At 55.7% G+C, this 13,785-nt stretch overlaps 3 protein-coding genes across 3 annotated transcripts; 2 read left to right on the top strand and 1 right to left on the bottom strand.

Moving 5' to 3' along the window:
• Positions 1 to 428: 428 nt before the first annotated feature.
• On the top strand, positions 429 to 2,113 carry CGCA056_v014581 (Lactose permease; the record flags this gene model as incomplete). The annotated part of the gene is made up of 3 exons (XM_037329823.1): positions 429 to 573; positions 632 to 1,000; positions 1,062 to 2,113. 3 exons carry the CDS (start codon positions 429 to 431, stop codon positions 2,111 to 2,113), a joined length of 1,566 nt encoding a protein of 521 aa, XP_037172341.1.
• Positions 2,114 to 2,915: 802 nt separating this feature from the next.
• On the top strand, positions 2,916 to 5,579 carry GAL4-0 (Regulatory protein GAL4; the record flags this gene model as incomplete). Its single annotated transcript, XM_037329822.1, has 5 exons — positions 2,916 to 3,070; positions 3,121 to 3,183; positions 3,270 to 4,533; positions 4,584 to 5,059; positions 5,117 to 5,579. 5 exons carry the CDS (start codon positions 2,916 to 2,918, stop codon positions 5,577 to 5,579), a joined length of 2,421 nt encoding a protein of 806 aa, XP_037171635.1.
• A 3,674-nt stretch (positions 5,580 to 9,253) lies between these two features.
• On the bottom strand, positions 9,254 to 10,334 carry CGCA056_v014579 (uncharacterized protein; the record flags this gene model as incomplete). The annotated part of the gene is made up of 4 exons (XM_037329821.1): positions 9,254 to 9,422; positions 9,564 to 9,923; positions 9,979 to 10,021; positions 10,286 to 10,334. The coding sequence occupies 4 exons, from the start codon at positions 10,332 to 10,334 to the stop codon at positions 9,254 to 9,256; spliced, it is 621 nt and encodes a 206-aa protein (XP_037171625.1).
• Positions 10,335 to 13,785: the final 3,451 nt, after the last annotated feature.

The following is a 13,785-nucleotide window of genomic DNA, read 5'->3' as shown; positions in this document are numbered from 1 at the left end:
CCAAACAGCCGCTCTGGGAACGTTCTCTCCGCAAACATGACTCGTGGGCAAACAGATGCAGCACCGCAAGCACGATGATGCAACAGGTCGCACCGCACTGTACCCCATGGGCCAATTCCCCCCCGTATTCCACCGACCCATCAACCACGTTAATGTGGGGTAAGAGGGAACATGCGGAGTGGCTAGCTGGGCGCGGAGGTTCCAATTACCAGCCGTCTGGGTGAGTGAGCGTGTCAACATCACGCTACCTGCGAATCATCACCTCGCTCCTCGTCCATGTAGATATAAACCTCCTGCGGGGCCCGCATGATCTCGCATCGGGCAATTTCCTTTGAGCCTTTCGGTTTCTCATCAAGTTCGTCCCAACTTGGATGTCTTCATATTCTTGTTAGTCGATGCCAGGCATGCGACCTCGGATTTAAGCAAACATGAAAGACGAGCAGATTGTCGGCGCCGCTTTGGCCGAGGTCCTCCCCAAGACGGACAAGTACTGGTTCCAGCAATCACATCTGTTGAGGTTGAACCTGCTTCTCTTGATTCCTCTCTTGTCATCGTCGGTTGCCGGGTATGATGGTAAGTTGCTAAAGCCTCTCGCATAGGTCTGCCAGCGTCTAATAGGAGCAAATCACAGGATCGTTGATGAACGGGCTGCAGTCGCTTCAGCAATGGCGCGAGTATTTCGGACATCCAACCGGTGTGAAACTGGGCGTTGTCAATGCCGCGCAATCCATCGGATCCGTTCTGGCTCTTCCAATCATCGGATACCTCGCGGACCGCTTTGGCCGAAAGCCTGTCCTCCTTTCGGGCATCATCCTCATCATCGTTGCGACGATCATCCAGTCGACCTCGATCAACCTGCCGATGTTCATTGTCTCCAGACTCGTTGTCGGATTCGGAGGCATGTTCGTGGTCCATCCAAGTCCACTGCTCATCGCAGAGTTGGCTTATCCGACACACCGCGGAAAGTACACCTCGGCATACTGGACTATGTACTACCTGGGTGCGTCTGAAGACCGATACAAAACATTCAATGACAAAGATTCTGACAAGGATTTCTCTAGGTGCTATTCTAGCTTCATGGACTACATTCGGCTGCCAGGATTACGCTACCGAATGGTCGTGGCGAATTCCCAGCATCCTCCAAGCTGGCTTCCCCATCGTCCAGCTCTGCTTCTACTTCATGGTCCCGGAGTCCCCCAGATGGCTCATTGCAAAGGAGAGAACAACCGAAGCAGCTGCAATTCTCGCTCGATACCACTCCGGCGCGCAAGACCCAACCGAGGCCCACACACCCCTCGTCCGCCGCGAAATCGCCGAGATCGTACAGACAATCCGACAAGAAAAGCTGGCGGAAACCACCGGCTGGGCGGCTCTTGTATCCACCCCAGGCAACCGCAAACGGACCCTGATTGCCGTATTAGTCGGCGCAATGGCTCAGTGGAATGGCATAGGTGTGGTGTCGTATTACCTGACTTTGGTGCTGAACACCGTGGGCATCACCGACACATTCGACCAAACACTCATCAATGGCCTCCTTCAAATATTCAATTTTGGCGCCGCTCTCAGTGCGGCGTTCCTCGTGGACCGTCTGGGTCGGAGAACTCTCTTCCTCTGGTCAGGCGTTGGCATGTTCATCTCGTATATCGTCTGGACCGCCTGCTCGGCCGTCAACTCGGACACGGGCTCCAAACCCGCGGGCATCGTCGTGGTCGTCTGTCTGTTCACGTTTTACTTCCATTACGACATTGCGTACACCCCGCTTCTCATGGGATATCCTACCGAGCTCTTCCCCTACTCGCTGCGGTCTAAGGGTATTGCGGTAGAGCTGCTTGCGATCTACGGTTCGCTCATTATCCAGGCGTTCGTCAACCCCATTGGGATGGAGAACATTGGATGGAAGTATTACATTGTGTTCTGTTGCCTCTTGGCGGTCTTCCTGTTCATAACGTGGTACCTCTTCCCGGAAACAAAGGGACATAGCTTGGAGGAGATTGCAGTCATCTTTGATGGGCCACAGGCTGTTGAGAACTTTGAGGGCAGCTCGGACATCAAGGAGGAAAAGATTCTGGCTAACGGCGGTGTAAGCACTGCGGTACATAAGGAGGAAGCCTAAGGGGTGTATTGTCTAGCTGATCTATCTTGTAAAACTACTCAAGATATTAAAAGGATGTTTAAATTTTTGGGTTCTGCCAATATACCAAGATCAAAAGTCCATTTCGCAAGGGTTCACGATGATATGTATCCGCAACCAGCTCTTGGGACTCAAGTTCAACATTGAAGCCGTCTCAAACCCTTCCTGACATCGGTCTGAAAACCTTCATAGACCTGCAGAGGCAACTTTCAGCTATTCTCGATGAGATCCAACAGCCGATAGCATTGCCCGAGCCTTTTGTCCCGCCAAGCTGCTTCCCCAGCCCGTCGTGCCCGACTAACACCGGCGGAGCTCGGATTACAAGGATGTTTGGCCCAGGCCCCCTGATCGCGATCAGTCATATTGTGGATCACCACAGCGCAAGCGTGTGGAGAAAATGGCGGGGTTCATGCACCTGGAGACTCACTGGGGTTGAATGTTGGAGAGGACCGCCTGGGGGCCGCGCTACCCAACGTGAGGAGCAACAGAAACAGCCTCCGACCTCGTCCGACCCGCAGCAACCACCATCAACCCACACCACAAACGTCCGCTCCTCCTCATTTCCGTATCTCCTTGCTGCGTGCTCGAATGTTATGACGGCCGCATACCTACCCAGAGAACGGACGACAACCACCCTACCTCCGAGAGCCGGCCAACGTCACTCCGGGACCGCCAAGTGCCAAACATCAGCCTAGATCGCGATCCCCAAACTGACCACCCCTGAATGTGAGAGGCTGTCGAGCTGTCTTGGGCTAAACCTGTCTCGGCCCTTGAATCAAACATAATGTCATCATCGGGCCCCATCGGCGACGACCCGGCCGGGTCACTTCCTCCGGACCCGGCCTCCGTCAGCATGGCCTTTGCATCTGCCGATCAGGCATGCAAGGAGTGCAGGCGGCGCAAAGCCAAGTGCAACCGGGCCATACCGACATGCAATCTGTCAGTGACGAGCCTCTAAAGGTATCAGCCCATACTAACATTGGGAACAGCTGCGTAAAGTACCGGCGTCACTGTCTCTATGAGAAGCACGCCCGGACGCCTCTGACCAGAAAGTATGAGTAGCTTGCAGGGGGAGGGGACGTTGGTGGTGTGGCTAATTGTGCTTTGCCAAAGAAACTTGACTTACACTTTTATGCAGGCACCTCACCGAGGTTGAGGAGAGGTTGGAGCGGGCCGAGGCACTCATCACACATATGCGGACTCTGCTTCCGACCAACACGAGGCCGGGCTCCTCCCTAGCCACGCCCGGGAGACCCGAGCCGCCGGCTCCGCGTGTCGATGAGCCGTTTGACTTCTCGAAGCTGGATTCGCCGGCTTCGTCCGGCGCCAATGTCCCTTCATCACAACCTCTGCCTATTGAGGCCGATCTTGGCGCGCTGCCGCTCGGCGATCCTGAGCCGGCCCTTCAACTCCTGCCAGCCCGAGCTTCTCTCTCGCAGCATGCAACTTCATCATCCGCGCCGGGGTTGCACACAACCTCCAACATAGCCCGTCCTCAGCGACAGCATCATCATCATCACCCAGCAAACGACATCGCCCACCGAGACCTCAACCTCCTCGAAGCGCACCCCACAGATGACTTCGAGTGGGACGAGCAGGAGACCCTAACAAACTACTCCGCCTCCCCGGAAGCGATCCAAGAGACAGACTCCAATGGTGAGGCCACCATCGCAGACGGCATGGCCACCCTCGCCGTCAGTGAGAAGGAGTCCGGTTACCTCGGCGTCGCCTCCGGCGCCGCCCTCCTCCGCCTCCTGGAACCCTCGACCCCACGCCGCAGAACCCAGTCCTCGTCCTCGCGCGCAGGCCCCGTCAACCACATGCAATACGCCCTCACGCCACAGCCAGATCCCAACAGGCACATCACCGACGCCATGATAGACGCCTACTTCCGGCTCTACCACGTCAGCTACCCCATCATCCACGAGGCGACCTTCCGCGCGCAGTACGCCGGCGTCATCCCCCGCCCCAGCGGCGACTGCTGGCTCGTCCTGGCGTACACCGTCGCCGCCATCGGCGTCTACACGACGGCCACCACCCTCGACAACCTCGACATGTCCCTCTTCGCGCAGGCCCGCTCGATCCTGTCCTTCAATTTCCTCGAGGTGGGGAACCTGACGCTCGTCCAGGCGCTCACCCTCATCTCCAACTACCAGCAGAAGAGAGACAAGCCGAACTCGGGGTACAACTATCTCGGCCTCGCCGTGCGCATGGCCATGGGCCTTGGGCTGCATAAAGAGTTCCAGGGCTGGAACATCTCGCCCCTGAACATGGAGATCCGCCGACGCGTGTGGTGGTCCCTATGTGTCTTTGACGTCGGCGCAACGATAACCTTCAGCCGGCCCTCCGTCTTTCCATCTGAGGGTGTCGACGTCTCCCTCCCACTCAACGTTGATGACAAGGTGAACCAAGCCCCTAAGCTATCTCGAGAGCATCAGCTAACAATGACCAGTCCCTAACCGCAATCTCCAAGTCCTACCCGCCTGAAACGGAGGGCATCACGCCATACACAGCAGTCCGGACCCAAGCATCCTTCCACATCGCCACAACGCCAATCTACACCCGCGTCATCTCCAAACCTCTCCCCTCGGCAGAGGAAATGCTCCGCCTGGACCAGGACCTCCTCGAGCCCTGGCTGTCCAGCATCCCCCCCTACTTCTCCGAAGCAGCAACGAACCCTCCCCCGCCGCCCAAGTACGCCCTCGCCCACGCCGTGATGAACTGGCGATACCGCAACCTGCGCATCATAATGTACCGCCCCTTCGTCATCCGCCGCGCCCTCCAAGCCCGCGACAGGCGCGCAGACGACTCGCCCTCCAACACCCGCGCCTACGAAAAGTGCCTCGCCGACGCAAAGGCCACGATCACCAGCATTAGCGACTTCTGGGACCGCAACGAGCACAACCGCCTGGGCGCGTGGTATGCTCTGTAATGTCCCCCGAACCACAAGCTCCCTTCTCTGTCTGATCCTAATCCCCCGTGTAGATACTTCCTCTTCCAAGCCGCTCTGATCCCCTGCATCTGCCTCCGCAACGACCCAACCTCCCCCAACGCCGCCGACTGGCGCCACCAAGTCACCACGACCACGCGCTGCATCGCTGCCCTCGCGCCCGTGAACTCGAGCTCCTCGCGCTGCTACCAAGTCATCGTCGACCTCTGCGGCCGCTTCCTCGACAGCAGCGTCGTCGCCAGCCATGCACCGCCCGCTGCTCCGCCGTCCACCGCTGCCCAAGAAGCACGTTCGACGCCGAACTACGACGCTCTTGAGGTTGCCCCTGAGCCCATTGACGAAAGTCCGCAGACGCAGATCAACAGCGTGTTCTCGATGATGTGGCCCAATGTGCCGCCCATGGAGGCGGCGGATGTGGTTATGGGCGACGATGCGTGGATGGAGTTCTTGAAGGGCGGGAGCGGCGGCGATGGAGATGGCATGTGGTTTGAAAGTTAGGGACATGAGTACTCCTGATCATACTACCCTTATGAACATGAAGACATAATCTCAGATCCAGAGGGGCGAGATACACATGAGATAGAACATGTGGGGTTGAAAGAAGCCTGCTCGCAGACGAAAAGAGTATGAACCGACTTCGTCATGTGGAAGATGATACCCATTTCCTCATCAACAGATATTCAATGACGAAGTAATGGTTGAAACCTAAATACAACTGAAAAAATATCAAACGGCATTTCAAGATGACTCGACTCAGCGAGACACATGATGCAGCCTCGTCATCAAAGCACGAGGATCCATGAGTTGGCATCCGAATGTCGGCGGTATTGCCAGCGGAATCGCGCATATCTCTTGATACTCTAAGAGATGTTTCGTGAGGATGAGAAGTCAACAACTGATCTCACGGCAACCGCTGCTTCAACTGTGTCAATGTCCTATGATCCCATCTGGCGCCGATCAACTCGTCCAAGTTCTTTACAACCGCTTTGGACTCCTAGGGCACTACTCCACCCAATAAGCTATACGAAGGTCAAAGTTCGAGCATTAGATACCACTGCTGCAGTGGGCGAGGTTGCTCATTCCTGTGGTTCCAGGCTCCATTCCACTTGGATCATCTTGATTTCTGCCCAGCAGAGCTCACGAGGACACCACGATCATCATGTTGAAACTCATCAACAGACTTGTCTGACGTGGCAGAGCCAGCAAAGCCAAGTATCCAAAGTCAGGCGTCTTCTCTCTGTCAGATTGCGCACATATCAATCGATTTGTCGACCAATCGGGGGTCTCATCGCTAAGGCAACTCTTCGCTACCCCAGGCCTGCCGATCTGGATCTTCGCCCTCCCGGGAGAAGAACCGAGGCACCGCGGAGGATGGGAAGATCAGCAAGCCCACGCAACGCAACCGAGGGCATGAGAGATGATCATCGCTGCCCTCACCGAATGGATGTCGACATCGCCGATTTCCTCTCAAGAGCACAGCTGGCTTGCCCTCATCGCCAGGGGCTAATTCAAAGCATTGGTTGGTCGCGAGGCACGTCTGCTCGCTTACCGCAGCCATCAGCGTGGCGAAGGTGGCATTGGACTCCAGCCTGCGACGTTGAGATCCGTCACGAGATCGAATTTGAAAACTGCGCCCAGAGACGTCTTGTCAACCTGAGGCGTCGCCAAATGACACGTCTTTCAGAGAGACGGAGAGAGACATACCCCTATGTCTCACCCAACGTCCCGACACTCCGTTTGAGGTTGTAAGCTCTAGACTTTTTCCTCATTGAATCTTCTACTGGAGATAGCATACGTGTGCACCCCAAGTGGAGGTGTTCCTAAAACGGTTCCTTCCCCAGACGACCCAGCGCGGCATCGTCACCAGACCCCTTGCATCAGATTCCCCGGGCTGCACGTCGGCTCCGCTGCGGCCCAAAGAAGCAATTGCTTGTTGGTGGTGTGATCATTTCAAACACACCCAGGTCGCAGGTTTAGGCCTCGCTCAACGGCAGAGGGATCCATATGATGCAGACCTCGTCGATCCACGCGGGAAAACCTCAACGGCTCGGGCAAGATATTGCGTTTGTCTTGGGCAGCTGTCTGGTTGACTTATCCGTCGCTCTCAAGCCATAGCATACCATGCATGAGCTACGGCTAGGCTTGCGCGGGCCGGTCGGCAGGGAAGATAACTCTTCGCAAGTTCAACCTCCGATCTTTGCAAAAGCTGAATAAGTGCCTCCTGTTTGATGCTCTCACCGCCTCTGATAGACTCTCATTGCAGAACGTGGTTGATGGAAATCTGTGACAGGGTCTACAAATGAGGGCATATCTTTGCATGCTTCGCCGCTTGCTCATAGCCTACCCGCAGGAGGCTCCTGGCTACAAGCATTGGAGGATGAAAGTGCTCACGCTACCAGCCCGGCTGCAGCACACGTTTGCACACCATCAACAACGCTGTTGTTTTCTCTCTGCTATGCGACAGCGGTGAGGACGGGCGCGTTTATCCGCTGCGTTTAGCCTAAACACCGCGACTTCCCAAACAGGACCTACCGGTGAAGATGTCTTGCAAAGACAACATGGCGTTTGAGGAAGTCATGAGAGAATCCTTCATCTGTGCTACGCCTCTTCAATTTCCTTATACCGGCTCATTGGAACGGGACGGATAAGTCTGCAATGTTGTCGACATGGGAGGGGCGTGTGAGCGACGACCTCAATTTGGTCCTCATCGCGTGGTATTTCCGCCGCGTGTTGGGTGTGTCAGGACGTCGTCGCCAGGTAGAGACAAGCAAATAACGATAAAATCAATTCAGCAATATTTCTGATTAAATTTATTTCACTTGGTATCACCTTTCTCATCCGGTTTTGCAGGGCGATCAATTTGTTGCCGCCCTCAGATCATCATCCCAGTGCAACATGTTGGAGTAATCTGGGGTACATGACACCCCCCCCCCTCAACGACTATGTATGGTGAAGGGCTTTCAGCCCTGAGAACTGCTCGGGACACCAGCTTACGGTGGATCTTTCATTAAAGCTTAAAAAATGTAGATTTCTGATGTCGTTGATTGGACAGTCTGCGACAACGATGGCCATCCTCAAGACTTGAGGACTTGTCCCTTCCGTTCACAACGGAGGCAGTCTTGCGTTGTTAATGCGGACCAACCCATGTGATTAAGAAAGCAGCATGGAGAACATAACGGTTTGAAGTTGGTTGATCCGCCCGTTGAAATGAGCATTCGTCCCCAGATATTTTCAATGAAAATCATAAGAGGCAGCTGGCCCGAAGTCCCGGTCGTGTAATTTGGAGGTCACCTGGTATTACACCGAGACCGCGCAACCCCGGCCACCTCGGTCAGCTTCGAGCCACACCTTACCCCCAGCCCTTTCACCGGGAAGACTTCCCAACGAAGTCACATCCCGCTCGCCGTTGGTGCGCCAGACCATTTCGAAGGGCCGGACCGAATGTCAGGATGAAGTGAAGCAGCGCACGCTCCATCAAGCACCGAGCTGTCGCGGGAGAAGAGAAAGGAGGCTCCAAAATGGGCGGATATTCGTGTCATCTGGCGACATGAGGTTTAATCCTATCAATAAACCGATGTCGTTTGCGGGGGGTTCGAACAGAGTCTGACACTAATTTCTCGGTGTACCCTACCTGCTTCCCGCACGAATATCTCTCCGGGCTCCTTCCACCCCAGTCGCGGAAAAGCCTACCTGATGCGCTTTGGATCATCGCACAACGGGAGGAAGAGGAAGACCGACTGACCTCGCGCATCATTCCTCCTGTACAACAAAGACCCAGGAATAGGCCAAGATCTGACCCAGTCGTGACACCCACCCCCCTCTGCACTTGTTCCTATTTTTCTTCTTCTCCCGTCTCACCTCTCTTCCCCGCGGGACACTCATCCCACTCCAAGGCCCCCCCGCGCCGTGAGAGGGTGCATGTAAACGAGTATCGCCATCCCGCGTTTCTCCCCAGACCAGACGAGGCCTTTGGGGGAGCACACATTACAACACACCGCAACACAAGCAGTGCCCTGCTAGACCACCCACCCCCTCCGAGGCTGACTCTCCGTGTCACCGCGCCCGCCGCCCGCCTGCTCCCCCGCTCGGCTCGGGTTGCGGCTTTCCCCCAGCTGCGAGATGCGCCGGGCCGCGCGATCGCGTTCCAGCCTGTGGCATTGGCCCGCGCCGTTTCACGCGGAGGAACCTGGACCTCGTATAGCCCCGTCCTCACCAGACCCTGTCCAGCCTCTGAGCCTCTCGTGGCTTGCTTCCATGTGTCGCGCGCCACCTTCCCTGATGAAGCCACTGCCTACTGACAGCACAGCCTGCGTGTTGTCTTGGATTTCGTGCGTTGCGTTCCTGAGACTCGTCAGTTAAACGGTCGAGGGAAGGAAGAAGCGAAGGATCACATAGGGAGAGGCGTGTTTCTGGAACCACGCGCGAGACAGTGAAATTTGACTTCATTGCACAAAGTTTTCCACATGACCTTCAAGAACTTACTTTTGCGCATCGTGAGATGTCGAGCGGAATGGCTCATTCGCCCGCTCGAGACGCCGATCAATTGAATGGTTCCATCGGAGGGACCATGTAGCCAATGTAATCCGGCTGTGAAACCCGTCTCCGAGGTCTGTGACAGTCCTGTCCCCTCGCACCGTCGGTGCTGAATTTGCATCCTCGAGGCTGGTGTGATTTTGGTTCCAGGGTCTCGTGTCGGTGGAGGATGGCGCTCGTTTCTTGATCGAGAATTTCGCCGTTTTCCTTGCCCCTGTCGAAGACGACGTGGCACAGAGACACCGGCCCCTTTCGCAGCCGAACGGCTGCTTGCATTGCCCATTCAGGGTCAGACTCTGGGTCCAGCCGCTAAACACATTGAGACTGGCACTTTCATTTCGCAAGAAAGCCAATGGCAGCATACCCGGGATCGACTGTGTCGTATCTGGCCGACGAACTTGGCACTGCTGTGGCACGATGACCCAGCTGCCTCAACATTGCATCTCAGCTTTACATACCTGCTGATATGTCAGACCTTTCTTCCATCTCCGCAAGAAAGATGTAATTGCAGCTGGTACGTTCGATCCAATCATGTCCGCAGAAAGCCTTCTTTCCAGTAAGTGGTAGGTGGGCGGTGTGCTCTGACCTGAGTCGCAGATAATCAATCAATCTGGTCCATACACCATGTCGAAGCCTTAGACGTGAGAAAATGTCTCTCAGGAGAACGTGACGTTGCAAAAACAAACCTGGCTTCGTTGGAAATTGACTGAAGCTGATCATGAAAGTCGAAAAGTACTATGTGAGGATCTTGATTGACGAGGTACGAGCGTGGCAAACGTGATGTAGTCGTAGAACGCGGGGGCTTTCAGCCGGGCTTCTTCAACGCGGATGCAGCACGGAGCGCCGGGTGGGGCCCGGCCTCCGTCTCCGGGGCCACGCTTCGGCACCGCAACCCACGCAAGTCACCGCTTCCTTCCGATCTCTTTCCCCCAACAGGCGACGCCGCCATCTGACATCCTCCCTCACCGGTGTTTCAAACGACCTTCCCCACAACCTCACCGGTAATTGAAGATGTCGGCCAACGTCTGACCACCAAACGGGCGAGCGGTCAGCGTCTCATTCGCGCTCCAACAGAGATTGCCCGTCTGCTGATGCTTCACCCACCGAATTCCCCCACGCCTGGGGACACGCCACCATCTGAGATCACTCCATTTCTCGGCCCGCAGGCTGTTTTCTCGTCAGCAAGCAGGCCAACGCCACTCCCGTTATTGAACAGCCTGAAGAATCCTACATTGGGGCCGAATTGGCGATCATAAGAACCAAGCTGGCCAAGCTGAACGTATTGCACGTGGGGGCTGGATAAGGAATCGCAGACAAGGACAAAAAGACCGCACAGACAGACGGGCGAGGAATGCATCCATCCTCCTGATTACTGTCGTATGCCTGAACGTCGCTCATCTCGTGCGATTCTGAGTCCAGCCAACCAACAACGCTGCACTAACACCACCCAGCGTTCCCAAGGCAAGGTGATGACAAAAGGTCACTTTCACCCACGCAAATAACTCCTTCCGGCTCCCGCGCCGTACCCGCGCTCCCTCACCTGACCACCACCACCACCAACACCCCGCAGAACCTCGGTCTGCTCAGCCGCGGCGCTCGCCAACGCATCAATCATACCCAATCCCCCCCTCCGCGAGACAACACCAAATTTGGGGAACCAGATGTCACGCTGCGCTGACAGTCATCAATTCTTCCCTTCACCGCACCGCCGCGGCCCGTCCCAAGCCCAAACCACTTCCTCGCTTGCTCCGCGCCAAAAGCGCCCGTGATTACCGCCGAGGATCAACATGGTTCGGGTCTTGGACAAGTCATCAATACTCCAACAGACAGCTGTTGACCTAGCCAAAGGCCCTTTCTGCTGCCGACGAGGCGTGGGGGGAGGGGCAGGGCTGACCGCAGTCCCTGACTGCCTGACCGGCTCGTTAGCAGAGGCTGCAGCAGATATGCCGAGGCATGCGAGCTCTCGCAGCCGCTGTGCAGCAGTAGACGGGCGGCACGGAGCGCTGCCAATTGAGATTCTGACCGCGACTCGTGACGATGCCCTCATGTTAGCAGAACGCGTGCGGCGCCACTTCACATGCGTCCTTGGGGGGCGATGCAGTTCCTGCAGTAGAACCGCGCATCGAGGGCGTCCGGCGGTCAATAGCACATTCTTCACCGCATTTCGGCTTCGGACCCTGACTCTCTGCCCTCCGCAGATTATAGATCCGGCGCGACCGCATTCCCCGGGTGCACAACAAAAAAAGGACCAACCAACACATGACTCTGTGTGGTTGTCTCTCCGCAAGTGCGGTCTCACACACCGCATTCGCGCGTCAGTCAGCGAGAAGGGCAGGCGACACCAGAACCAACACACCAGACGGGAAAATTCTCCTTAGCCCGAGGTTCAACCCCGAGTGAAAGGAAGGCGGTGGTGATCACTCGTCATGCGCCTAGCGCGAAGAAAATGGCTTCGATTTTCCTCGGGACCTGGATTAGATACTCGTGGCTTATTTTTGACTGGTCGTTCCAACACTTGCCGGCCAGCCGTTGGAGAGACATGCCTTAGAGGGAGTGAAAGAAAGACAAACCCGGAGTCTTTGAAGATGCCGAAAGCAGACACATCTGATCCCACTTCTCTTTGATTCCCATGGTCCTTGTGCGTGGGGAAAATCTCCCATCGCCCTTGAGACCGCCGTGGCGCAGGTCAGCAGCTGCGAGGACGACGATGTAGACGTGGGTGCCACCAGTGCAAGAGACAAAGTAAGGCGCGCGTGTCTGGGAGAAAGGCTGAATGGGAAGATACCACCACACTCGAACAGATGTTTCCCATTTTCCCGTCTCAGGTACCGACGCCGTTCCCATCCATGTCTTCTTACCGTCCAGCTTTTTCCCGCGTGATGCCACTTGACACAGGCGATACTGATGGTTCCTGGGGTCGAAGTCCCGGAACAGGCCATTCCAAAGTCACAAAAACAGAGAACAAACGGAATTGGGACGTGGGGTTGGTTAGTTCAGTGTACCGTCACTAGACGTAGCTTGCAACCTTCACGTATGCGCGCCCATTTGTGACAGTCTGTGGCAGCGCGGCAAGGCAGGACGGTTAGGCGCCGCCGTAACAGAGACGACCTGACAAGATATTTTGGGGGGTTGACCACAGGGCAGATCGCTTGGCCGTCAACCTGGGTGAGTACATGCAGAGAAAGGTCCAGTGAAGCCAAGAGAAACACTTGAGTTGCAGCGATGCGATGCTGAAGCCTGGAGCTGGCACAACGAATGGGCCGATCAGGAGGCTCGGCCGGATAATGTCCAATAGCAATGCAGAGAAACAAAAGAGGACGGGCTGATTCATCTTACCCCCTCAATGTCACCCACCGTACCATCCATCCACGCAGTCTCTCCAGCCCTGCGTCTATTTGGGGGATGGATGGGTGATACATCGATTCTTCGAACATTCGTCGAAGAAAGGGCTGCACAAACAGTTCGAAACAATCAAGCAGAAGCGAGGCGAGCCTGCAGAATTGGCACTCTGGGGTTGACAATGTTCGTTCAAACAAAAAAGGCTACAGCAAACCTGGGGAAGGGGGTTGCAACCGTCGAAACCCCCAGGTTGCAAGGAATCCTTTTCCGTCCGCAAACGGCAAAGAGGCGGTTCGTGTCTCTGCAATTAGCCTTTTGGAACGGCAGAGAAAAAGTCACCACAAGCATGTTCAAAACGGGGCCGAGATTGAGTAAAAACAAATGAAATAAAATATTCATATTTGATTTTTATTTTCTTTGAATATCTTGGCCCTCAGTTGCAAATCCGTTTACACGCCCCTCCCTCTCCATGGAAACTACAAACCCCCATCCCAAGTCAGGGATCACGGTCCTAGTCTTCCAAGTCCGTTGGCCATCAAATGCCCAAAGACTTTGAACGACATGCAACATAGGGGGTCGTCATCAGACCCATCAGTTCGCCGCTGGAAGTTGCCCGAGAAGGCAAGCATCTCAGCAATGGGGAACCCAAGAAGCCGAGCCGACCGCACCGTGACCGCCACATAATCTGGAGCAATGACCAAACAGAAAAATAAGGGATTCCGGGGAAACTTGGCGGAGGCCCACGTTTATGCCATCTTCCCCTCAATCTTCAGGGCTGACGGTATTCGACAAAATGCGGAGAGACGGGGGGTCTTGGCGAGGGGTCACCCTT

This window comes from Colletotrichum aenigma, assembly GCF_013390185.1.
Source record: "Colletotrichum aenigma strain Cg56 chromosome Unknown KSG_Cg56_contig10, whole genome shotgun sequence".
NCBI classification, from domain to species: domain Eukaryota; kingdom Fungi; phylum Ascomycota; class Sordariomycetes; order Glomerellales; family Glomerellaceae; genus Colletotrichum; species Colletotrichum aenigma.
Note: the sequence above shows the minus strand (reverse complement) of the source record. Positions and strands in the feature narration are given on the sequence as shown.